This window comes from Aotus nancymaae, unplaced genomic scaffold, assembly GCF_030222135.1.
Source record: "Aotus nancymaae isolate 86718 unplaced genomic scaffold, 86718_ANA_hifiasm-v0.15.2.pri h1tg000057l, whole genome shotgun sequence".
Lineage (NCBI taxonomy): Eukaryota > Metazoa > Chordata > Mammalia > Primates > Aotidae > Aotus > Aotus nancymaae.
The window spans coordinates 38,527,320-38,554,050 of NW_026988471.1; the positions used below are offsets into that span (position 1 = coordinate 38,527,320).

At 37.1% G+C, this 26,731-nt stretch overlaps 1 protein-coding gene across 3 annotated transcripts in view; it reads right to left on the reverse strand.

Annotated features, from left to right (window-relative positions):
* The window catches only part of THUMPD2 (THUMP domain containing 2), a 44,440-nt gene that overhangs the window by 2,558 nt on the left and 15,151 nt on the right, over positions 1-26,731 (reverse strand). For all 3 annotated transcript variants that reach the window (XM_012450640.3, XM_012450638.3, XM_012450639.3), the window contains 4 exons: positions 24,554-24,641; positions 17,448-17,519; positions 16,841-16,955; positions 5,560-5,668 (listed from right to left, as the gene is read on the reverse strand). In XM_012450640.3, coding sequence (XP_012306063.2) covers positions 5,560-5,668; positions 16,841-16,955; positions 17,448-17,519; positions 24,554-24,641 — 384 coding nt within the window. The remainder of the gene's footprint in view (positions 1-5,559; positions 5,669-16,840; positions 16,956-17,447; positions 17,520-24,553; positions 24,642-26,731) is intronic.

The following is a 26,731-nucleotide window of genomic DNA, read 5'->3' on the forward strand; positions in this document are numbered from 1 at the left end:
AATTAGTGAACCCAGGGACAGCAATCCTAGCTGAAGGCAGGAGCAGAACCTCATCTGCCAGGGTGGAGTGGGACTGGAAAGTGAGGAAGCAGATGTGTCAAGTGCAGACAATTCTTTCAAGAAGTTCAGCTGTACAGGAAAAGAAACAGAGTGGCAGCTAAGGACCAAGAGTTAAAGGGAATCTGCCTCATGCTCAGCGAAATCTAAGAAGCTTAGGTAGCTCTGCCCAGTCTAACTCATTAGCAAAGCTAGACAATTCTGTCTCCAAATTGTATCACATATTTGTCTACTTCATTCATAGTTTCCTGGACCACAGCAACAATCTGGTAGATAGGTCGTGTTTCCATTCTTGTCACCCGTCCCACTCTCTCTTCCGTTTCCACACAGAAGACAAATGTAAATTCCCTGCTAACTCCTCAGTTGCTTGTACTGTACTTCAAATACATTCTAACCCCCTTACTCTGGCACCCAAGGCTCTTACACAATCTGACCCTCACCTACCTTTCAGACATCACTGCCTGCTTTCTTTGCTTATGACCTTCCTTCAGCTGCTCAAACTCACCAAGCTGCTTCTCACCTTAGGACATTTGGACTTGCTGTTCACCCTGCATTTAACACTCATTCTTATCATTCACGCCCCACAGTCAAATATCACTTTCCCAGAGGGGCCTTTCCTGACTACCTAGCTAGGGTAACCACTGCTTTTCTCTCACTCTAAAGTGAAACATTTTATGTCCGTCACAGTACCAGTCATGATCTGAAATTATCGTTTGTTTACTTATTATCCATCTGTCTTTTCACAATAAATGGTCAGAGACCTTGCTTGTCCTATTCACTGCTGTAATCTCCAGGGCCAGGTACGTGGAAGTGCATGGGAGATGCAAAGACTTCCAAACGTGTCTGGGGAAGGGATAAATGCATCTCCTGGAAAGAACCAGCAGATGAGTAGGCAGAAGATAAAAATGAGAAGTGGGCAGAGTGTGATCCTTGAGGAGGAAGGAACTGAGAGGATAAACCCTCGCAGGAAGAGGGAAACCTCTTCTACTGAGCAAGGAGGAAGTGGATGGGAAAATGAGTACTCCTGAAAACAAACTGAAATACTTTTTGGGGCAATAGTTTAGCAATACTGTATCAAAAATATGAAATGTGCGTAACTTTTGACCCAGCAATCTCACTTCTAGGAAGTTATCCTAAGAAGATGTACTAGTAGAATTAGTAGAATAATAGCAATAATAATGGTAATAGAGCTAATATTTATTGAGTACTTAATACATACCAGGCAGTTTGAAATGTTCTGTATTATATATCATTTAACCTCCAGAATTATCTTTTTAAGTATGTCCTATATAGCACTGTCATGTTGCAGATGAAGAAACTGTGGTACTGTGGTGCTTGGTCATACAGTTAAGTTTGAAAAACCGTGCAAGGATGTTCAAAGAATGTTCTTTATTGAAATTAAAAATTGGGAATTAGCTAAATATTCATCCATAAGCAATGGTTGCATAGTGGTACATACATACAATGTGGCAACCACTGAAAACTGTAATGTATATTATAATAACTGATCGAAAAGGAGATTCACGACATTGTTGAGTAGGAAAAAAGCAATGTTCCAGTACAGTAAGTTAAAGATAATTCTATTTGTGTACAGTAGAAAACATTTATCTATTTGTGCATATGTACATGGCAAGATTCCTAGCAGGACATTCACCATTTATTATAATTTTTTTCAAATAATGGAGAAAAACTGAAAATCGCCTGAAATCCTGCTACTCAGAGATTAACATTTTCCATAAATGTCATTCTAGACATCTTTCCATGTTCATACACACATAATTTCTTTTCTTTCTTTTTTTTTTCTAGAGATGGGGGTCTCATTCTGTCACCCAGGCAGCTTGATCACAGCTCACTGCAGCCTCTAACTCCTGGGCTCAAGTGATCCTCCCACTTTAGCTTTCCAAGCAGTGGGGACTGAAAATGCATGCCACCACACCTGACTAATTTTTTAATTAATTTATTTAGAGATGAGTTCTTGCTAAGTTGTCCAGGCTACTGTTGAATTCCGGCCTCAAGAGATCCTCCCACTCCACTGTCTTGAGTTGCTGAGACTACGAGTATGAGCTACTGTGCCCAGATATACATAATTTTTTACTATGAAAGCTATTCAAAAATTATAAAGCAATGTTTACCAAATTCTATTCCTTTGAACACTACTGTGTATCAGTGATGATAAAAATAAAAATATTACTATTAAGAAAAAACTCTGTGGTCAATATGTCGGGGAAACTCTGTTTTAAACACCATCAGAGATTTCTCTTTTGTATGTGAACCTGAAAACCTAGGAGTAGATGATGCAAATAATCCTGAATTATTTGTCCATGGGATACAGTAAGTCTTAACCACCTACTACAAATCTTCTGCTCCAGGCAGGCTGCTGTACTCACTGTTTCACCTCCACACCTTTTGCTGTACTACTCACTCAAGAAACACTTACTAAACATCTGTACGTATAAAAATGATGTGGTCTCCTTTTTCTATTCTGTCTTCACTTCCAAATTTCATTGAAATCTTGCTTCTTCCTGAAACCATCTCAAGCCTCTTTGGCACACAGTACCTTCTTCCTTGGAGTGGCAAGGTGAATTTTTAATTTTGCTCATGTGTTTGCACGGTTATATCTGAGAGGAAAACTTAAATGCACTTCTCTGAATTCCTCATAATGCTCTGCACCCATGAAATAGTTAATCCTTTAATAAATTAGGAGGAAATAATTAAGCTCAGAATGCATAGCTCATCCCACCAGAGTAATCATTTATCTGACAATCTTTAATTCTGATTGCACGTCCTTTCTTGAAGAGTCTAGCTCTGTAGTACATACAGTACTGTTTCCACTGCCTGTTATTAACATATTTACCGAGCCCTTGTATTTGTTGTATTTTCACAAACACAATTTCCTATCCCTTCCATTTTCTATCTAGGGCCTTAAACTATCAGTAAACTATTGGAATAAAATTATGTGTACTTAGATATACTTACATAAATCCCCATATACTTCCCAAAAGGATTTCAAGTGGTTTACACTAAAAAATCAGGTAAGTGATAACAGAGACTGAGCAAGTTCTAGGTGGCCAGCACTGTTGTAAGAGCTTCAAATCTGCTGATTCCTCAGAACAATGCCTTTAGGTGGGTATTAAAGACAGGCAAATGGTTAAGCAACGTGCCTCTGACTGAAGAACTATTAAGTAATAGAGCCAAGACTGGAACTCAGGGGGTCTGGCTCCAAAGCCTACACTTAACCACTATATTACGCCACATTGCCTGTATGAAACCTCAAACCATAAAAATCCAAAAGTCAGATATAAAGGTTGGGGGCAAGTGGCAAGGAAGCTTGGTCACAGAAGGAAAAGTCCCTTATATCCAAATACATACATTTTAAACTGGTCCCACTGAGGCATTCTGGTTATGCAGGAAGTCACAAATATTCATCTTCCTGATTCTCAAATATTTAAATTTACTGTCACAATGTGAGGGCAGTCAGTCATATCTATTACTGTCTCATTTTCAATCACCCGGAATAAAAACCAAACCCATCCTAGAGAAAGTCAGGCTGGTATAATTTACTAGGCTGAAACAATCGTCTACTCAAAATACTGCCCTCCACTGACTTGTAGAGATGCTATAATATGCAGCATTAGATTTTCAGTTACAGTAAGCCACTATCTCTCTGAAAGCTTCCAGGCTAAATGTAAATCACTGCTCACACGTGTTAGTATCTCACCATGAATTGGTTAAAGGTATAGATGTGCATTATCTAGTTAGGTTCAAAGGCTGTAGTCATTAACCCTGGCTGCACAACAGCATCACCTTGGGAGTGTTTAAGAACTACCGATGCCCAAGTCCTCCAACAGATCAATTAAATTAGAGCCTTGGTGGGCAGGGGTGGAGAGCAGCGATCATTATTTTTTAAAAGCTCCTAAAATGATTTTTATATGAAGTCAGGGTTGCCAAATCTGCTCAAGGGGAATGTGATATTGGGCAGCAGGGAGTGTGGTACTCAGGAAATGTCTGAATTATAGGTGCTGCCCAGAATGAGTGGTCTCAGGTAATATTTCATGAGTTAGGCAATTGGGTAGCAGGGAAAGTTGCTTAAAATAAGAGAATCCAAAAAGCAAGACGGAGAAGTGGGAGGTGCCAGGCTCTTTTTAACAACCAGCTTTACCTGGACCTAATAGAGTGAGAACACCGAGAAAAGTGTGGAGCACCCAGCGCCCAAAATGCAGTGAGATGGCTTTTAGTTGAGCTTAGACTTGATGTCAAGATTTAATTTTCTTTACAGAATGTTAGCCTTGACCCTGAATTTTCTCCATCTAAAACACATGGCTCATAAATTCGTGACCCATTATTTACATAGCAGGCTCTTGACATTTATGTTATCAAATGCCCTGCTAGACAATTTAATATCAACTGACTTCTTATATTCATGTCCATTCATAACTCTGCATTTTAGGTTCTCTTTTTTGTGAATTTAAATGATCAGAAAAAATACATATCCATGCCCCGTTGTTTTAACCTCTCAAAGAAATGCTTCCATTGAATTATATTCCCTTAGGTTGTTAGAAACCATAAGGTGAATACTTTCGCATTTTCATTTCACAGCTGCTATAGTTTGGGTTTGTCCCCCCGTACCTCATGTTGAAATTTGATCCAATGTTGGGATGGCACCTAATGGAAGTGTTTGGGCCATGTGGGCAGATATATTATGAATAGATTAATGTCCTCCCTGTGAGGGGCAATGAGTGAGTTCTCACTCTGTTACTTCCAGGTAAAGCTTGGTTGTTAAAAAGAGCCTGGCACCTCCTGCTTCTCCCTCTTGCTTCTTCTCTTGTCATGTGATCTCTGCACACCGGGCTTGCCTTCTGCCATGAGTGGAAGCAGCCTGAGGCCCTCACCACAAACTGAGCAGATGCTGGTACTGTACTTCTTTTCCAGATTTCAGAATCAAGAGCCAAATAAACCTCTTTTCTTTATAAATTTCCTAGCTTCCAGTACTCCTTCATAGCAACAGAAAATGGACAAAGACAACAACCAATATAAAGGTGCTGTCCATTCTATGTTATGGAACATTCCTTATGTTATAGAATTCTGTTCTGTTGTTTAGTAGCTGAGTGATCATAAGAAAGTTAATCTTTCTGTGCCCCAGATTCTCATCTGTTAAGTGTGGGGGATTAACACACAGAAGGCAGTTTTTTTTGTGAGGGATAGAAGCAAATATGTAAAATTTTGCTTCAGACCGGTGACTGAAATATAGGTCACTATTTCATACATTCAATTCTCAGTACATAATAGAGAATTATTATTTTTCTGAATAAAATTTATGGTATAAGATGATACGGATAGCATTTATTTCAACTATAAACTTCTGACTCAAAACCTTAGAAAATTAAGCTACAAAAACTCTGGGAAATTACTACAAGGTAATCAGACCTTAACTGAAGAGCTATGATGTATTTCAGTTAAATGCCCAGTAGCTAAAAAATTATGAAAATAAATTCAACAACTTACCTTTCCATTTCTTGTAAAATCCTTTTGATGTCTTCTCCTAACTTAAATTTTTTCCCAAACGGAATGTCAGAAATAATAATATCAACACTTTCTGAAGGCAGTGGCAATTCTGAAATAGAGAAATCAGAGAATTCTATTACAGTAAGGTCAAATATTTACAATCTAAATAATGAGAAAATTCAAGTACACAGGATTATTTTTGCATAATAAATAAAATTTAGGGTTTCTAATATTATTTTAAAGTAATTACAAGATTCCAAAATGCATTCACAAACACTCATGATAAATGATACAGTTATTGTATCTGTTTGTTGAAAACTGGCTTTTCAGATACAATAAAATGTAAATTAAGCAGAATTTTAAATTAACCAGAAAACTCAATTCCCAAAATATACAGCTTGTATAGAAAGCTGTTAGCTCCAGAAAGAAATATACTAAGTTGCCTAGAAAAATCTTCTACAAAATTATATTCTACAACTTTCATTTCCCATTTTAAAACTGTACGTTTAGATCTACTTGTTTTAGAGGAGAGGATCCATACCTATCATTGCAAGGAGAACTTGGAAGGTTAAGAATATCTATTGAGTCCTAAGACTAGAGAAAAGGCTACACAATTAATAATCAACACAATGATTATCGGTAAAAATTAAATATAGTGTCTGATTATTAATTCTAAATTGCTTTAGCATTTTAATGTTTTCTTCTCAGAAGGTAATACAGTACACTCTACCCTAGCATTCACATCTTATGAATGAACTTTCCACTTTTTACTTATTTTACTTCTCATCCATTTTCTAAATTAAGTTGGATACTCATAAGATAGATGTCCCAATTTTCATTTTGAATAGTACCTAATTTTGCAGAAATGTAATGAAATTTAAATCATCTTCACTAAATATCAAAAGTTTCTGTTGGTAGGAAATTTAAAAACAAAACAAGAAATGCTTTGTAATCTGGGAAAGTCTAATGACTACCTGCTGAATCTCTCCTAACCTTTATGTGGGGTTAAGAGAAGAAGAGGAGATTGTTAGAAAAAAAGAGGATAATATTCTTTTAAACTGAGATAAGAATTCTTTTTTTCCAAGTTGTATTTTAACCTCATGGGTTTAGGGTGTTGAAATAGTACACATCCATTTACAAAATGACTAAAGATAATAAATGGACAAAGAAGGCAACCATAGTCCTCAAATGTTTTATCTATGAGGAACCATGCAGTAATTTACTTTTGAATTTAATCCCAAGTCCTTCTTTTGCCTTACACTACACACCCAGTACCTACACATGAGTTAGCTGCCCATTATGTCCAGGTTTGGTAACACTAATTATTTTGTTCTGGGTCTCCATTTTTATTGGGCTCTTTGCTGCTCTATATAATATGCTAAACTGCTTTATATAATTTTAGAAGTTGAAGAAATAAACTTTATATAGATGGAAAAGAATTTATTTTAAATCTCCAGAACTAAGCAGTATCATCTTCCAATAGAGTATAAAATAATCAAAGCTTTTGTTGATGTGGTTGAGAGCACAAGCTCTGGTGTCAGACAGCTTGCATTTGGCTCTCTTCCTCACTAGCTGTGGGACCTTGGGAAATTACTGCTTCAGTTTCTTCATCTGTAAAACGGAATAAGAATAGGTACCACAGAAGCCAATAAAAGAGGTAATATGTGGAAGACATTTAGAACAAGGCCTGGCACAAAGTGGAGACTCAGTAACTGTTAGTTGCTTTGTGGTCATTATTTACACCCTTTCTGATGTCAGTGCTCCGGAGATGACAACGAAGTGGAAACCAGTGGGCCAGCATCCTTCAAAACTGCTTTGCAGAACACAGTATCCCCTTCTCACTCATTCTCTGGCATCAAAGGCAGTGGTAGGGCAACTACTTTCAGGTGGGCCTCTCTCCTACTCTCTGTTCCTCCAGCAGTGGTTCTCAAAGTGTGGGCCCCACAGCAGCAGCATCAGTATCATCTGGAAACTACAACTCAGTGTGAACGAGAATCAGTTGAAAGGTCTTTGTAAAACCTTTGTAAAACAGATTGTTGTCCTCACCTCCATAGGTTTAGATGTAGATACTCCTTGAACCACGACCACCTGACCCATACAATTCAACATACAGTAAAATCTTTTAAATTATTAGATGCTTTGAATACTGCTTGTGAACAAAACGTTTGCTTGTAACTAATGAGCTAAGTTTCTGAAATAGAGACATAGCTCAAAACAAGTAAAAATAATCTATTTTTTACATCTCTGCAGGATGACTGAAAAACACGAAAAAAAAATTTAGTTTTAAAATACCAGTTGTTTTGAAGAAAAAAACTGCCCTATTTTTCCTCCTTCCAGGAGAAAAATGGGGAAAAATTTCCTGAAATTCAGGATTATGGCCTCAAGGTATTTTCTTCCAAAGGGTTTGAAGGGCCTTCAAGATGCCTTTTTATGCATAGAAATTTAAAGACCAGGTTGATCGAGCACTTTTATAAAATTGAGCATATCTTTCTTCCTATTTTTTTCCTTGTTCTTTCTACTCTTTATTCTTTCTATTGTCCAGGTTTATAATATTCATATTCTGTCTCCTAAAAGCAATTCCTATAGTCATTTAAACTTAGTTCTACAGTTGAATTAATTTCATCCTTATCACTAATCATTTTGCATTGATTTTCTCCATTTCTCAGCTGATTAATCTCTTAATGTCTGGATTAAATACTTTTCCCCAAAAGGGCTTAGTTGTGAAATCTTGCGTGAACTTTTTCATATTTCAAAATGTTTGTCCTTAAGATGATGTTTTGGTTAGGCATAATATTTTTGCGTCATACTTTGCTTCAGTAACTTTGTAAACAGCATCTCAGAACCATGTAAATAAATCACTATTCTATTGTCAAATACTCTATAATATTTTCTTTTCATTGTGGCCAAAAGATATTTTGAGATTTACTTTATGACCTTATCTTGTTTGGTTGCTGAATTTGTTTTCTTTGATGATTACTATTCTTTTTCTCATTTCAATAAGTGTAAGAGGTTGTAATACTTTCAGTGAAATTCTGATCTGTCATCTTAATTAAGAAGTCCATAAACAGTCTTAAACATGCAAAATGTAGTCTGGCATCTGGATTGGGTCACCATACAATTTATAGTCCAAATGAACATTTCTGAGAACAGAATGCTATAAATAACTAAAATTATATGCTTTGAAATATTTACTATCCAATAAATTGGTTTATTATGGTGTCCCTAAAAACATAACTGTGCACACTGAAGTTTTTAAGTTTAATACAAGACTATTTTTTTGAGAAAAAAATAATTTGTCCACAGTGCCAATATTTGAACAAGTTCTGGTAAGTGAAGTATCTTTCAGTTCTATTTTTTTCATATGGAAAGTGTAAATATTTCAGCCCTCCAGTTCAGAGTCCCTCCACTCACAGTGCCTTTGACAAATATGTTCATAATACAAAACTCAAATTACCTCTATTCTCTTAATTGTTTTACCAAATTTAGATGATACACAGTTAAGGTCTTCCCAATTTCATTCCATTCCATTCTAGACTATAAATTTATCCAATTACAACAAGGAAAGTCATCAGGAGATTCTTTCCATACCATATCCAAAGTATATTTACAGAATTTCATAATTAAGTCTTGTGCATTGTTGAGGTTTCAGTAATTTGTTCATTTCTTCCTTTGTGTTTTTAGGGAAAGATGATCATTGTCTTCCTGTTGCCAGCTTTGTTTTTAATAACTGTAATTCACCAAAAAATTTAAAAGCCAAAGTATTTTGGCACTTCATTTGTTGAATCCTTTGATTACAGATTTCCAGCACATTCTGATAAAATGCAATCAAAATTAGGCAACTTTTTTTTGTGTGTAAAGTTTATAGCACCATCCTAAGACACTCTGGCTGATTTACAGAGTAATTCTTTGAAGGCTTACACTTTAAAACCCAACAGATGGGCAAGCAAAAAGGAAAAGTATACTGCCATGCAGACGTATTTTTTTTGCATTCAGTCATCTTCATCACAAATAGTTTCTAGTTCAGCTATTCTGTGTATAATTAAAAACGAAGGCCAGGTACTGTGGCTCACGCCTGTAATCCCAGCACTTTGGGAACCCAAGGCAGGCAGATCATGAGGTCAAGAGATTGAGACTATCCTGGCCAACACTGTGAAACCTCATCTCTACTAAAATATAAAAATTAGCCGGATGTGGTGGTGTGCGCCTGTAGTCCCAGCTACTCGGAAGGCTGAGGCAGGAGAATTACTTGAACCTGGGAAGTGGAGGTTGGCAGTGAGCCGAGATTGTGCCACTGTATTCTAGCCTGGTGACAGAGCAAGATTCTGTCTCAAAAAAAAAAAAGAAAAGAAAAAAGGAAAAACGGCCAGGCATGAGGTGGCTCATACCTATAATCCCAGCACTTTGGAGGCTGAACTAGGAGGATCACTTAAGACCAACCTGGGCAATACAGTGAGACCCCATCTCTATTTTTTTAAAAAAACAGCATTAGCCAGGTGTGGTGGTGAGCGCCTACAGTCCTAGCTACTTGGGAAGCTGAGATGGGAGGACTGCTTGAGCCCAGGAGTTCATTCAAGGCCTCAGTAAGCTATCATCAAAACCACTGTGCTCTAGCCTGGGTGACAGAGCAAGTTCCTGTGTTAAAAAAAAAAATCAATTATTTTGACAACTTAAATGTCTATTTCAATGGACACTGCAGCTTGTTTGGAGGTAATTATGAATTATATGGATATCACATTAAATTTCAAGTGCATTTCTGCTCCATAGGCTTTAGTAAGAATATTAATTTTTAGCAGGATGTTGTGGCCCACCAAAGTAATACATAAGCACACAGATGCACAATGCTGAACTGAATTTACAGTAGCATTCATAAAGAAGTTGCATCTTTGACAGGAAAAAAAAAACCACTGAAATTTCCAAGAATTAGGGTTAAAAAAAGCAAAACAAAACTACTACTGGAATTGACTTAACTGATTATCTTTCTGAATCATGTGATGATACTGAGATGATATTGATACAAAACTGGCAAGATTTAACTGTCTGCAAAGGTCTTCTGCTACTGAAGCCAGCATATCAATAGCATATTAATAGCTTCATTTTGCTTAAGTGCATAACAAAATTTATAATTGAATATGAGCAAAATAAATTTGGAAGACAGCCATTCGATCTAAAAGGAAAGTCAAACTTCATAGAGTGATACTTTAAATGCATTTTTTTCAGCTGCATGTGATAAATAGTTTAAATAGTTAGCTTTGGACCAAGCATTCTTAGAATTACTAAGTTTTTATTTTTTTCCTTCAACTTTTAAGTTCCAGGGTATATGTGAGGATGTACAGATTTGTGACATAATGTGCTGTGGTGGTTTGCTGCAGATGAACCATCACCTTGGAATTAAGCCCAGCATCCATTAGCTGTTCTTCCTAATGCTCTCCCTCCTCTCATCCTTCCCCGACAAACCCCAGTGTGTGTTGTCCCCCAACCATGTGTCCATGTGTTCTCATTGTTCAGCTCTCACTTATAAGTGAGAACACATCGTGTTTGGTTTTCTGTTCCTGCATTAGTTTGCTGAGGATAACAGCTTCAAGCTCAATCCATGTCCCTGCAAAGGATATTATCTCATTCCTTTTTATGTTTACATAGTATTTCATGGTATATATGTACAATATGTTTTTTATCCAGTCTATCATTGATGGGCATTTGAGTTGATTCCATGCCTTTGCTATCGTGAATAGTGCTGAAGTGAACATAGGCGTGCATGTATCTTTATAATAGAATGATTTATATTCCCTTGGGTATCTACCCTGTAATGGAATTGCTGGGTCAAATGGTATTTCTGAGGAATCACCACACTGTCTTCCCAATGGTTGAACTAATTTATGCTCCCACCAACGGTGAAAAAGCGTTCCCTTTCATCTGTAACCTCACCATCTGTTGTTTCTGGACTTTTTAATAATCTTCATTCTAACTGGCATGAGATGATACCTCATTGTGGTTTTGATTTGCATTTCTCTAATGATCAGTGCTATTGAGCTTTTCTTTGTATGTTTGTTAGCCACATGAATGTCTTCTTTTTTTTTTTTGAGACGGAGTTTCGCTCTTGTTACCCAGGCTGGAGTGCAATGGCGCGATCTCGGCTCACCGCAACCTCTGCCTCCTGGGTTCAGGCAATTCTTCTGCCTCAGCCTCCTGAGTAGCTGGGATTACAGGCACGCGCCACTATGCCCAGCTAATTTTTTGTATTTTTTAGTAGAGACGGGGTTTCACCTTGTTGACCAGGATGGTCTCGATCTCTTGACCTTGTGATCCACCCGCCTCAGCCTCCCAAAGTGCTGGGATTACAGGCTTGAGCCACCGCGCCCGGCCGAATGTCTTCTTTTGAGAAGTGTCTGTTCATGTCTTTTGCCCACGTTTTAATGGGTTGTTTTTTTCTTGTTAATTTGTTAGGCTGAGGAGACCAGTCTGGGCAACATGGCAAAATCCCGTCTTTACTAAAAGTACAAAAATTAGCTGAGCATGATGGTGCATGCCTGTAATCCCAGCTACTTGGGAGTTTGAGGCAGGAAAATTGCTTGAACCTGGGAGGCGGGGGTTGCAGTGAGCTGAGATTGCACCACTGTACTCCAGCCTGGGCAATAGGGCAAGACTGTCTCAAACAACAACAACAAAAATTTGTTTAAGAGCTACTACATTTTAATTAAAGGTAAATACTAGATGCCTCTATAAACAGACTTGTTTCATTTGGTCAGTGATATCGCCATGGCCTTCACAGTAGGATTGTAAATATCAACAAATATTTACTCAACTTACACGTTCATTAGCTTTCTTAAGAAATAGAAACTCAGTACTTACTTTTTCATTAAAAATGCATTTTTAAAACCTTACTGCTTCCGAGTTTATTACAAAATAGAATAGGACTTATATAATAGAAAATAACTTATACAATAGAAAAGACTTAAACAATAGAAAAGGAGTTATACTATACAGTAAGTGATAAAGCTTTTGCAGCAAGAACATGGGAACTACTCTCTACGTTGAACTTCTTATCTCCTATTTTCTACACGTATTTCATATACACGTACCCCATCACTTTCCACATTTCCCTCTGACTTCCCAAATGGGCAGCCTGGTAGCTTTATGAATCTTGCAGAATACAGCATGGGCCATAAGACACCTGGCTAGAACACCAAGGGCCAAGCCAGCAGAAGCAGGACAGGTAGCAGAGGAGAAAACACACCAGTATAAAAGAAAATACAAACACCACATTATGCAGTGTTTATGGGTGTCCTAAAAAAACCATGCCATCTTACTACAAGTGTGGAAACTTGAGAACAAAGCACAACTGTTGCCAGTAATCCTGTTATAAACCTACATTTAAGTGATGTGTGAAAGGCTACAGAATGTCTAACTGGAAGGAAAGAAAATATTTCCTTTTCTCTATGATTTTGCCATTTTAATTAAATCATAAATGTGCTTCTTTTGCTCAAATCTGTTTACATTATAGCTTCCATTTTATATTGAGAATGTAAATATATCTGCAGATTTAAAAAAGCCTAACTAATGACTAATTGCTATTTTCTAAGATAACTTGTAATATAATATTCATTTGATTCCAAATTTTCATGATTAAAACTTAGGAATAAATACATATGATTTCTTCATGTTAAAAGATCATTTCTTTTTTTTTTTTTGAGACAGAATCTCACCATGTCACCTAGGCTGAAGTGCAGTGGCACAATCTGGGGTCACTGCAACCTTCGCCTCTTAGGTTCAAGCGATTCTTCTACCTCATCTTCCCAAGTAGCTGGGACTACAAGCATGAGCCACCATGCCTGGCTAATTTTTGTTTTTGTTTTTGTATTTTTAGTAGAGATGGAGTTTCACCATGTTGACCAGGCTAGTCTTGAACTCCTGAGCTTAAGTGATCTGCCTGCCTCAGCCTTCCAAAGTGCTGGGATTATAGGCGTGAGGCACCGTGCCTGGCCAGGAACATTTTTATATTAGTTGAGGGTTATAAAACAAAAGGTAGGGTTATAAAACAAAAGGTTATTAAAAAGGTAGAAAAAGTAAAGTCATTAAAGCACATAGAGGCTGAAGATTGTGATTTTGCAGAAATGTAAGTCATAATGGGAATGAATATTACTAACTTCCTAGATATACCAACATACCAATGCTTACAGATGTCTTACTAATTCATGCTGTGTGTTAGACACTGTATTCTGTTTGTTTATGTAATAAATCCTCACCACAGCCTTATGGAATGGTATTATAATCTTCATATTACAGATGAGAAAATAAAGAGAGGTCCGGTTTTTCTGCTGAAGGCCATACAGTGAGGAAACGATGGTGGAGCTAGGATTTATACTTGGTCTGACTCTAAAGTCAGTAAGTATTCTTAATTCCTACAGTAAAACAGCATGAGATCCTCAAATCTGTCAATATTAAACAAGGGATTCATAGATCTCAACATTCCAACTTGTACTTATAATTAGAGCCCTTAGAAACCAAATTAATGAAGAAAATAAATGCTTTTATCTAGCCTGAATGTCCACCTCTAAAGTAGCTGCAATAAAGGGCTAATTATTAAAATTGGCCCCTGTATTAGCAAGACATATAGTTTCTGCTAGACTGAAACAATATTAAGAGGTTGTGATTAAATAATATAAAACAGATGTTTTATTCTTTCCTCCAGAAAGTTATCCTAAAGACAATTCACTGAAGAATTATCTAAAAATGACATAATATGAAAAACAGTTTATCTCAGTAGTAAAGAAAGGTAAATTCAAGCAAACCTATCAAATGTGTAGAGTTTAAAAAATTGTAATAAAAATTATAATCTCCAGTATCAACAGAGGTTTCGGGAAGAGTGCACTGATGTCCACAGCCGATTTGGGGTGACCTGTTTTCATGTCTATTCTCCTCCCTCTGCCTTCCCCTGCTCCTAGGAGTGCATGCCCAACCACTCGTGCACTGGATCTCATCCTTTCTCAGGGGCCTGGATATAGCAGATGAGCGAGTCTCCTCTTTCCTCCGTCATGCCAAATTCCTCCTTTTCATTTGATCTTTTTCTTTAGCAAGATCATTCTATATATATATAAAAAATTCTAATTTCTATCTTCAAAAAAAATCCCTGCTTGATCCCCAATATCCCTTCTTTCAGTTACTGCTCCATTTCTATGGTCTCCTTATCAGCCAAACTGTTCAAGAGAATGCTCTAAACTAGTTGTCTTCAAGTTAGCTCCTCCCATTCTCTCAAGAGTCCCTCCAGGAAAACTGTCCTTGACTTCTGCAGTCACCAGGCCTCTTTGTACTTCACCAATGAGAAGCAGCTGACACAGTTGATCTTTCTTTCTTCTCTGGATTCTTACGTTCTTACATCACCGGCTGTTCCTCTACCAGATGCTCACCTTCCAGAAGTCCAGGCATCTGAGTACTCCAAGGCTCAGTCCCCTTTCCCTTCTCTGCTTACACTCATTCCCTAGGAGATTTCATGAAACTAAATGCTCTCTATACTGGTGATGCTCAACCTCTCCCCTAAACTCCAGATTTGTAGACTGATGTACTAACTTGACAACTTTACTTAGGGTCTAATAACAGTGTGAAATTTAACAGGTCCTAAACTCTAACTAGCTCTCCCATCTGTCTTCCCCATCTCAGTAATGATAACTCCATCCTCTAGCTGTTCAAGCCAGAAGCTTAGAATGTTCTCTCTCTCACACTCCACATCCAATCCAACAACAAATCCTGTGGGCTCTATCTGCCAGATGTATATCTGACCTTCTCTCAACACCTCCTTAAATACCACCTTGGCCAGGCCACTGCCATTTCTTATCTGGATTATAACTAGAGTTGCAACAGTCTCCTAACTAGTCTCTCTGTTTCCATTCTTCCCTCACTACAGTCTAAGAGGGATCCTTTCAAAAATAAGATTTATTCAGTTACCTGGTACCACAGAGAACATTTAAAAAACAGGCACACACAAACAGTGGATCACTTTTGACTTTTAAAAGTCAAAAGTGGATCATTTTTTCTTTTTAAAATGAAATCTTATAGAAAAAAGTGAAAATACATAAAAGTAGAGCTGGGAGTGCAACAGAAGTCCAATGGCCAACTCAGTACTCCCTCCCTCATGCCTACAGGGTGCTTTGGAGAAGTAAAGGGATTGAAAACCCACTGCTCTGGAACAACTTACAAAGCAATTTCAGTTTTCTTAAAGGTTTCAAAGAAATAGCATTCTTTAGGGATCAAAAAAGCTTACAGTCTAGTCACACCTCAGTTTGTTCTAGCAACTTGTGTCTGCTGCACAGAGTCCTATTAAAAACCTTGGCAGAAAGGCTTAAAAATAAAAGTCACTGGCAGCAAACAACTATGAGATCTCAATCAACAACACAGTTTCTTCTTTGGGGATGCTGTACTATGCTTTTATGCAAGTTATCCTAGTATTTTCTTTGTTGATACTCATCCTTACTACTTTTCTACTATGACAAAATTTTTTAAACAATATTTTGTTCCTCCTGATTATAGGTTTGATATTGGGCCTATCTACTGCATATCACTGTTATCAGAATGAAATGTTCTTACCTGGGAATTAAATGCACTCATTTTTTAAGGGAGAGAAGTATGCTTGGGGAATAGTAAACAAAACAAAAACAAGGAATAGTTTTAAAAAATAGTCTAAATACCATGGATCTCAGGAAAATATTTTGATCGGACTCAGTAGACTTGATTCCTAGGGTAATGCTTTCCCTCTACCTCATGGGGTGACCAACTGTCCTAGTTTACTCCAGACTTCACTGATTTTAGCATTGAAAGTCCTGGTTTAGCAAATTGGGATGGGTGATTAGCTTACTCCAGTATATCTCAGGGATACTGTCTAATGTGAGGCAAGAAGGTAAGATAATTCAGAACATTTCACATAGTTTATTCAAAAGAAATTCAAAGAGTTATTATTACACTGCTTTCTTTATTTTATGGCTATATTAGTTGATCACTGGTTCTGATATAAGAAATGGTTCAGATGCAACAAATCCTTTTTTTTTTTTTAAACAAACACATTTTAAGACGTCATGCTTTACATGGTTATGAAAACTATAGAATTGTCGCTTCCCAATTATGAACACTTTGAAAATAAAAAGATTACACTATTAGAAATAAACTGAGTATTAGTCCCACAGATATATTACAGGGTAAAACCAACCTTTACACAGTGAGTCTTGTTTTATATTATGATCTAAATATATTTACATATGTTCACTTTTTCAATTGTTTTGCATTTTTAATATCTTACCTATAACAGAGACTTTAAGTAATTCGATTTTATCCTCAAGGCCTGCAGCTTTCAGATTGTCCCAAGTACCTAGTAACTGTGAGTCACTGACATCAGCACCTACATAATACACATCCTATGGAGAAAGAAATAATATTTTAAGCATAAATAAAATTATTGCATATTTTATGTAGGTAAGATAATCTACCTGCATTTTCTCAAATGACAGAAGTGAAATTAGTAGATTTTAAATTTAGGTTAGAACACATTTAGGGTATTCTTTTAAAATGATAATAGCAAAAAATGCAAAGTTTTTGTTAAAATTTTAAAAATGTGTTAATATTTTACAATGACAAATGTCTAAAGAATTTGAGGATTAGTATAATCTAGGTCATGACTAATGATTAGAATTCTGTCATATTTTCCTAAATTTATCATAGTATTTAAAGAAATAACATAGCAATTTAGTTAATCCTTCATAATCTATTTTGAGTATAGTGGATAATAACTTATATAATTAAAAATAATAATCCCCAAATAGACACTCTACTTGTAAATAATTGGTGACTATACCATATATACTGATTAAAGTAGATAAATTGTTTGCTTTACCAAACTTAGAACTTACTGGCCATTCTTTAGCAGCTTCCAAAAGTATTGTCCCAAGTCCACACATTGGATCTAAAACAAATGCACCAGCCTGTAGACAGAAATATGAATTTGGTATTAAGACTACCATAGTAGGTATTACAAAAGAAACCTGGCGGGGCATGGAGGCTCACGCCTGTAATCCCAGCACTTTGGGAGGCTGAGGCAGGTGGATCACAAGGTCAGGAGTTTGAGACCAGCCTGACTAACATGGTGAAACCTCGTCTCTACTAAAAATACAAAAATTAGCCAGGCATGGTGGTGCACACCTGTAGTCCCAGGTTCTCGGGAGGCTGAGACAGAAGAATTGCTTGAACCTGGGAGGCGGAGGTTGCAGTGAGCCAAGATCACGTCATTGCACTCTAGCCTGGGGGACAGAGCACGAGACTCTGTCTCAAAAAAAAGAAAGAAAAAGAAACCTAAAACTTGAGGAATCAATATTTCAAGAGTAAAGATTACTTTTTACACTTTATTAAGAATTTCAGGTAGTTCAAGCCCTAATGCAGGAGTGTGTTCATCAGGTTTATAAATTAGGAAGGCGGCCATTATGGCCAAAGCACAGCGAGTAAGAAGGAAAAGGTAGTGAAAGCCCCAGAGAGGGAGCTAGGGGATTCTGTCAAGAGGACTGGGTTATGCTGTACGTTGTAACAACCCCCAAATCCTAGAGGTTTAAAACAAGAAGCTCACACTGCATGCCCACATTAGGGTACCTGGGGCCTCTGCTCCTCACTTTGGAATCCAAACTGATGAAGCAATCATCATCTTGAGTGCTGCCATCATCCTGGCAGAGGGAAAGAAAGCATGACAAATTGTCCGCTGGCTCAGAAAGGTGCCACCTGGAAGTGATGCACATCACTTCCACCAGCATTTAACTGGCTAAAGCATGTTGGTCACATGGCAACACAGTGTCAAGGGGCCAGGAAAGTATAATCCTATATGTACCTGGGATGAGAATAGGAAACTTGGAGAAAAAACTACTTACTCCCACTGTGAAAATTACAGCATGCCAGATCTAGTAGGTGGTGTGAGGATTCTGGTTCTATTCTGAAGGATGGGAAAGTATTGGAGGGTTTGAGGACAGGAGTCCCATGACGTTACATTTTAAAGGGATCATTTTGGCTGTTCTGTGGAGGACAGATCATAGAAGGATAAGAGTGCTGGGCAGTCCAGTCAAGAGATGATGGCGGCTTAAGAGTGTTGTGGATGTGGTGAGAAATGGTGGGATTCTGGGTATATTTTAAAAGGTGAAGCCAAAAATGGAAGGGATGTGGAATGTTAATGAAAGACAACAGTCTGGAATGTCTAAAAATGTTGACCTGAGCAACTGGAAGAATGGAGTTGCCTGTTTCTGAGGTGGGAAGAGATGGGGAGGAGACGCTTTGGGGGAGACAAGAGTATAGTTCTGGCCTTGTTAATTTCGAGACACCCTGTAGACTTCCAAGTGTGAATGTCACGTGAGTCACTGGACATATGAGTCTACAGTTCAGGGAGAGAGGTTCAAGCTAGATAGGAATTTGGGAATAGTCAGTGTCAGTCAGCTTATAAATGATACTGAAAGCATCAGAACTGGATGTGGTCATTTACAAAGCAAGAGAAGTTAAAAAAGAGAAGCCTATGAATTGGCCCCTGGAGATCTCTCAGGTGCAGATGTTTGGAAGAGAAAGATTAGCCACACACATTGAGAAGCAGCTCATTCTAATATATGAGGAGAACCTAGAGTAATGTTTCTGAAACAAAGTGAAGAAACTGGTTCAAGAAGGAGAGTGATCACAGTGTCGGAGTGACAGGAAGGTAAGTGAGATGAGCAGTTTCAGTGGAGTGTTGGTGATGAAAGCGCCGTGGAAGCCGCAACAGGAGAGAATGGGAAGAAAGGAGGTAGAGACAGCCAATGGAGATAATTATTTTAAAGACTTTTTCTGTGAAGGGAAGCAGAGAAAGGGGTGGTGGCTGAAGGGACATATGGGTTCAGGGGAGAGTTTTTTTTTTTTAAGTTGAAAGACATTTCAGCAGGTGTACATGCTGATGTGGATGACCCAGTAGAAGGAAAAATCCCTAAGTTTACAAGAGGGAATGGAATCTGGCACACAAGTATTAGAGTGGAACAGGACAGTTCTCTTATTGTAACGACAGAGACAGAGTGTGTGGGCATAGATTCGGATACGTTGGTAGACTTGGTGAGGAGAACATACAGAAGTTCTCTTCAGATTCTATTATTTAAATCAAGAAGGAAGAGTTAAAAGTATGGGCAAGGAAATGACTATAATGATAAAAAAAAATTTTTTTTTTGAGACAGAGTCTTGCTCTGTCACCCAAGCTGGAGTGCAATGGCACGATCTCAGCTCACTGCAACCTCCGCCTCCTGCGTTCAAGCAATTCTCCTGCCTCAGCCTCCTGAGTAGCTGGGATTACAGGCGCGCATCACCATGCCTGGCTAATTTTTGTATTTTAGTAGAGATGAGGTTTCACCATGTTGGTCAGGCTTGTCTCAAACTCCTGACCTTGTGATCCACCCTCTTCAGTCTCCCAAAGTGTTGGGAACACAGGTGTGAGCCATTGTGCCCAGCTGATGATAGAACTTTTAAAATTCCAAGCTGTAAAGAATGGATGAACACAGGTGGTAAGCAACAGGGGTCAGGTCAAATGACTGAAGGTCCCCGTGGGGTTAAAGATTTGTGTTCGGGTCACAAAGAAAGTGAACAGGAAAGAGAAGGTGGTTAAGAACAAGATTCCTGAAACTGAGACTTCTGGAAGGGATACCCTTCTGGGTATGACAAGGTCTAGGATGTGACTACATCAGAATGAATAGGGAAGCCAAGAAACGAAGAGGCAGGTTACTGAGTGGTTATAGAGACCAAAGAATCATGACAGGATAATGGCCTGTACTCTTACAGGAATGAGAGAGAGAGATTTGATGGGGGTGATCTGATGGCATGTGCTTCAAAGGCATTGTTAGATTCTGGGCAGAAGGAAGAAAACAATTGTCTAGAAGGGGCAAGGAGAAGCAGGCAGGAACGTACCCCGCTGTCAGGCCCAGTGGTACTTGAGATAAGGGAGAAAAAAAATCCACCACTTGATACGTCCACAGAGGAAGCAGAGTCCTCTGTGGATAGTCAGGTTTCAGCCAGAGCCATATGGTACCTAATGGAAAGAAATAAAATGATCTTCAGGAGATAGAAACCTTTCCCTGGTACTAAATTTTAAAGAGAATATCATATGAATCCCCCATGAAGGGGCAGTAAGGAGCAGAAGGACTGATTTAGTTTAAAATTGTTAATAGTATGATAACTCATTTTTATTAGGATCTTAAATGTGCCGTACACTGTGCTCCTTCTCTTCCATGGTCTGTGTTCAATGACATAATCTGACCTCAAGTATCTTTAAGTGGCTTTATTTTACCTTAGAACTTTCTCTGGCCATGACACCTGTAGACACAGGCTGAGGTAGAGAAGTATTTCTGCATACTTATAACAACAATTAAAATTTATAGAACTTGATTTTCCTTGTTATGATACAGGAAGGAAAACAGTTTATAGTAAAACATGGGTATAGTAAATACCCAACATCCCATTTTTAAATTTCATTTTTAGTGGCACTGGCCTACCCAAGGCTGAGCTGTCTGTGTCTGCTCTGGGTACTAAGCTCCAAAGAGGGAAAGGGATCAGGTTGGATACGGGGGTCACTTAGACTGGGGGTCACCACCACATTCCCTCCAAAAGAAACTCTACTGTGCCACTTCCCAGGTTCTTTAACAGACTTCTTTTGCCAGTGGTCACATTTAGAGAGACATTTCTCACTTTTTGTAGTCCCAGGGCAAATTCACAGTAAGAAAACATTTTATTGAGCATTATCTTTGGATATTTTTGATCATTTACCTTTGACTTTTCTGAAAAACATGTTTATATCAAAACAAAGGTAACATTTCAAATATGTAGGTGATTATGTAAGTTTATATTTAAATACAAACGCTGGTGAAACCACTGGCAGTTTGGGAAAAAAATTAACCACACCTCTTTCTTTATACTGAAAAAATATGAACTAAAGATTTAAATCCAACAAAAAAATAAAATCATGGGTTCTTGGTACCTGGTAATCTGAAAGAGGCTCCGTCCTCCACTCTCAACTCTAAGCTATTTGCTTCTGCTGAGCCAAGTGATGCTCAGACCTGGAGGCAACTGGCACTAAGAGAAGCCCTAGGCTCCGTCACAGTCCCAGAAAAAGGAACTTGTATGGGGTCTCCCAGTTGTGGGTTTGGTAGTGATTAGAGAACAGCAGTGGAATCTAGAGGGGAGAATTGGTGGAACTAGGGAAGAGCTTAATCTTCAGAGATCTATGGACCCAAAGAGAGGGCAGTGAATAGAGATGCTTCCTCTAGGTGTATCAGCAGGACTGACAGATTCTCCTTACACTGCTGAGGCTGGGGTGCCAGAGATCCATTTGCCTTTCACCATTTATAGAATTCTGGCCATTTAAAATACTTAGCAGTCATATTTTAGCCCTGGTGAGCTAAAACAAAACACATAAACAAACAAAAACCAATGGCACATCTAAAAAAAAAAAAAGGAGGAGGTCCCTCAGTAGTTTTAGAGTAAATAGGCAGAAAATCAGAACACACACCTAGTGATATAGAACTACTAATTACTGGAGGACACAGATCAATATTTGAATAAAAGAAGAGCTTTCTGAGATATTCAAATGTGACACACATACCTTTCTGAAGCTAAAAAACTATGATTTTAAGCTAAAAATATAAATAAATTAGAGCATGTCTCTGTGACTCTTGTTGTAATTAGGAAGATAATGTTCGAGAATAATTCAAAATGCAGGGCCAAAATACAAAGTGGTGGAAATCATGTCAAAGGGATAGGACACTTGGAGGATAGAGCCAGGAAGCTTAACATGTTTATAACAGGAATTTCAGACGTAGGAAAAAGAGAGTAGGTTAAAGTTAAATTCTCTAAATAGTTGAAGCAATAATTAAATAATGGAAGAAAGAATGCTTAGGCTGAAGAAGTAAAAATAAACAGTAATTTTTATAATTATATATTCCAAATAGTAATTATAGTTATTAACTATAATTTTGGTAATAATAATTGTTATAATTATTATACCAAAATGGCAGCTAATACTTAGATACTATCTGTATGTTAGGCACTGTTCTAATCATTTTATTAATGCTAATTCATTTAATCTTGTCATGATCCCATGAGATATTACTACTCTTTTTATCTTGCAAATGAGAAACCGAGGCACAAAGATGTTAAGTATCCTGCCCAAAGCTTCCCATCCAGTAAGTGGTGGCCAGAATCGGAACCCAGGAAGTAACTCACCAAGGTCTGGCTAAATAGAAAAGGCTTACACAGAAGCATATTCTGGTAACATTCCTGAGCTTTAAGATTAAAGAAGAAACCAAGTAGTTATGAAGGAAAAGAAAAATCCCACTGGCGTGGTTTGCTAATCTGTGTCATCAGAAGTTAAATGACAATGAAATAGCATCTACAGACATCTGAGAGAAAAGAGCTGCAATTCAGGAATCCTATACCCAGCCAAGTCAGATATACCTAGGATAACAGGAAGAAATTTGAAGATACAAAGGAATTCAGACAGTGTATCATTTAAATATCACATTTGAGGAAAACGCCTAGGACAAGACTTTACCCAAGCAACAAGGAAACCAGAGCAGAGGCCTCAAACAGGGAAAGACAAAGAGAAGAACAGACATGGAAAAGAGCAACACACATTACAATATGTCTACGTGTGTGTATACAAAAATGTGTGTGTGTTACATGCAATTCGATCTAATGATTAAGAATAGGCTGTGTAATGTAAGTGCTAACAACTTTCAACACACAAGAACATGCTCAAGGGAAGTTCTGGTACATCATAAATAATTTAGCTTATCTAGTAGTTGGGGCCTGGGAGAGAAAGAGGTAAAAATGTTCAAAGGTATCACTGTAGGGAGAAGAGGAAAAAAAGTACTCTAAAGGTCTCATCTTACGACAGGGAAGAAGGGGAAGTTGGGGAAAATTAGAGTGCCTTGGCAAAAATAGTGTGTCTTGGCAGAGGAAATCGTTGATTTTCTGTTTTAAATTAAGAGTAGAGTTATATATGTTTAGTTAAGAGAGCTGCAACAAAGGATTTTAATGGAATAGAACAATGAAGCAAAATCTCTAACCTCAGGGAGAACAATGAAATGATTAGCAAGTAACTAGATCCAACTAGTGAAAATAAGAGAAGTAAACACACTGTGAGAAGTTATGAACAGAGTAAAAGTCGGAAGAATATATTCAAGTCTATCTGTCATAAAGTTTACTGAATTCTCTCACTGAAAGAGAGACCATCAGAGGTGGATAAAAATAGCTGGGTGTTTGTAAGAAAATATTTAAAGTTGGAAAAAAAAGCAATGGCAAAGAAATATTAGGCTGATGCAAACAAAAAGGAGTGAAAATATTAGTGAGACAGTGAGACTTAAATTTAAACTTAATCAAGATAAAGAGGATTTAAGTAACAAAAAGGCACAATTCACAATGATGTGTTGACAGCCATGAACATGTATATACCAAGCCACATGGTAGCTAAATAATTCAACAACTCATAAAAATGCAAAAACTTTAAGCAACAAATACAATAATGTAATGAGATTTCAAAAAATTCTTTCGGAATGGAGCAGAGAAACACACAGTAAGTAAAAATAATGGAGAACATTTCTTCACTAGAAGATAAAATCATCTGTCTGTAGAACACTTACGAAAATTGACCAAGATCTTGGTCACCCAGAAAAACTTAAAATTTAAGAATCAGAGGCTTTACAGGCCACATTTCCTAACTGTGACACAAAACATTAGAAATAATAAAATGTAGCTAACTTTTGACCCAGCTTTTTCAGAGCCAAAATACTCTCAGAAGTTCAACAATATGTAAAACCATTACTGCAGCAGTTTGTAGGTATAATGGCAAAAGAAAAGAAAGAAAATTAAAGAATAAGTGTTAAGAAAAAGCAAGTAACACAAATGTCCATCAATAAGAGACTGTGTAAGTTAATTATGAAAAGAACTTTGCTATTTACAGAAATAAAAACATTTTTCTTACCTTAATGTCAGCGAGAGATGCCATTGCCCACGCTATGGTAGATCGTAGTCCAGCTGTCTTGATGTAAGCTCTGCTGGCTAGAGGAACCCTACAAAGAAAAGAATCTGATTATAGATTATTACACGTTAAACAACAAGATATAAAAATGATTTACCTGTCCAAATTTGAGAATCATTTAAACATACTCACCAATGTACATGAGAGTATTGCCTAAGTTAGAGAATGTTTCAACCTTATTACAAAAATACCTTCTCTAATGGGCACCTTGTCTATCCAGCCAGGGTGGAATTTCAGAAAGGTAAATTTTTAAACAACTGAAATTTAAACTCTCACGTATTTAATGTATAAAAATGTAATTATACATGAGGAAAATCTTTCTTATACTTCCCTGTCTTCCCATACAGAGTAGACCTTTTTTTTGCTGTCTGAAGTCATGAAGGGGAATGTACTATTTTGTGATATGAATGTAGTATGGGAAGTAGAACTGAATGGATGCTAACCCTTAAAATCTGTTTTCTATAAAAAGTCCCTTTTGAAGGTTTGCTTTTTGCTTATTTGCATCTTTCCCAAAAGATGAAATGAAGCATGACATTGCATTGTCTAAAATAATTTACTGAATGATGGGCTAAAGCAGACATCTCCAAATGAGTTCACTGGTCTCCAACATGCATCACTTCACACTTTATCCTCCACCTCATCAATGCCACTATCACATCAATACTTCCAGATGTGATAGAAAGTTTCAAAATGTCATATATTATTTCTATCCTTCCAATGCAATGAACAAGCTGAATCTCCTTGGAAATTTCAACTTTCCAAGCTTTTCTAGTTCACTTTTACAATTTGTTGGTAAGATATGAAGATGTGATTTCAAGAATTTGTGCTGGTTTGTTTTGGGGCAGGCTTGTTCCAGAACCACCAAGAGGGGTCTTCTACGAACATTACATAAAGTCACAATGTTCTTCAAACCCTCCTTAAAGACATTCAACAGAATTCTAGGTATATTAATATTAAACACTTATTTCTTTCATCATTTTGTTTCTCATCTTTTTTTGACTTTTAAGTTATCCTGTTTTTGTATTTATTGCAAGCCTCTTAAAATCTTAGAACTAAATGATATATTCCTTTAAGATAAACAGCGTAATTGTATACTTACTATTATAATGAGGAAGTTCTACTTGGCAAACTCATGGGATTTTGACTTTTTAATAAGGGTTTTTCAAGAAATAACAATTCACATTGTAAATAGTACTGTATACATACATTTGGAATCAGGGATGCAAACTGGCAGGTGGAAAGGCTATAAAATATTTTAGTCAATAAATTTTGCTTCTACAGGGTAAGCTTAGCAATTATATTGCTATAAAACACATTAGTTTGCATTCTAGATACCAAAAAGGGAGACGCAGTATGGAAAACCAGCTTTGTCCATATATATGAAAAAATGCTCTAAGCAGCAGGAATTTATATGGAACCTTTCAAAGTTTTGACAACTATGTATATATTTTTGCTAATAGAAATTTTTAAGGGACTTAATTCTCTATTTAATATTTGACAAAAGTGAATGTTCATGTTTTGCTTAAACCTGGGCACACTGATCTCATTACTTCAACAAAAGGGCCCCATTATATCAGTATAATAAAATTATTAAGAAGGCATGTTCAGAAATAAACTCCTTGAAAATAAAAATAATGCTCTACTTTGAATCTAGCTAATGTACACGGTTCAAAAATAAATGTGGTTTCTGATCATCTTCTCCACATATATGCATTTCTTTTTCATTCTCTTGTATCACCAAGACAAAGACATCCTAATCTATACCTCTAGTCTAGACTCATTACCTGAACCCCAGATCTTTATCTTTAAATATGTGCTTGAACATTTTATGTGGAAGATAAGTAGTGCAAAGTCAACAGGTATAAACTGAATACACTCTCCAGGTTTCATACATTGACACATTGCTTCATTTTTTGTGTCACTTACTATCCATATATTGGGTAATACTATACTATATATGGATAGTAATACTATCCATATATAGATCCATAATCTACATCTTCAGTCTAGACTTGTCACCTGAACTCTAGATCTGTAACTTCAAATATCTTCTTGAATATCTTCAAATATCTACATTTTCACTGAATACACTGTTTTCTTTCCCTACATTTTATATCTCAG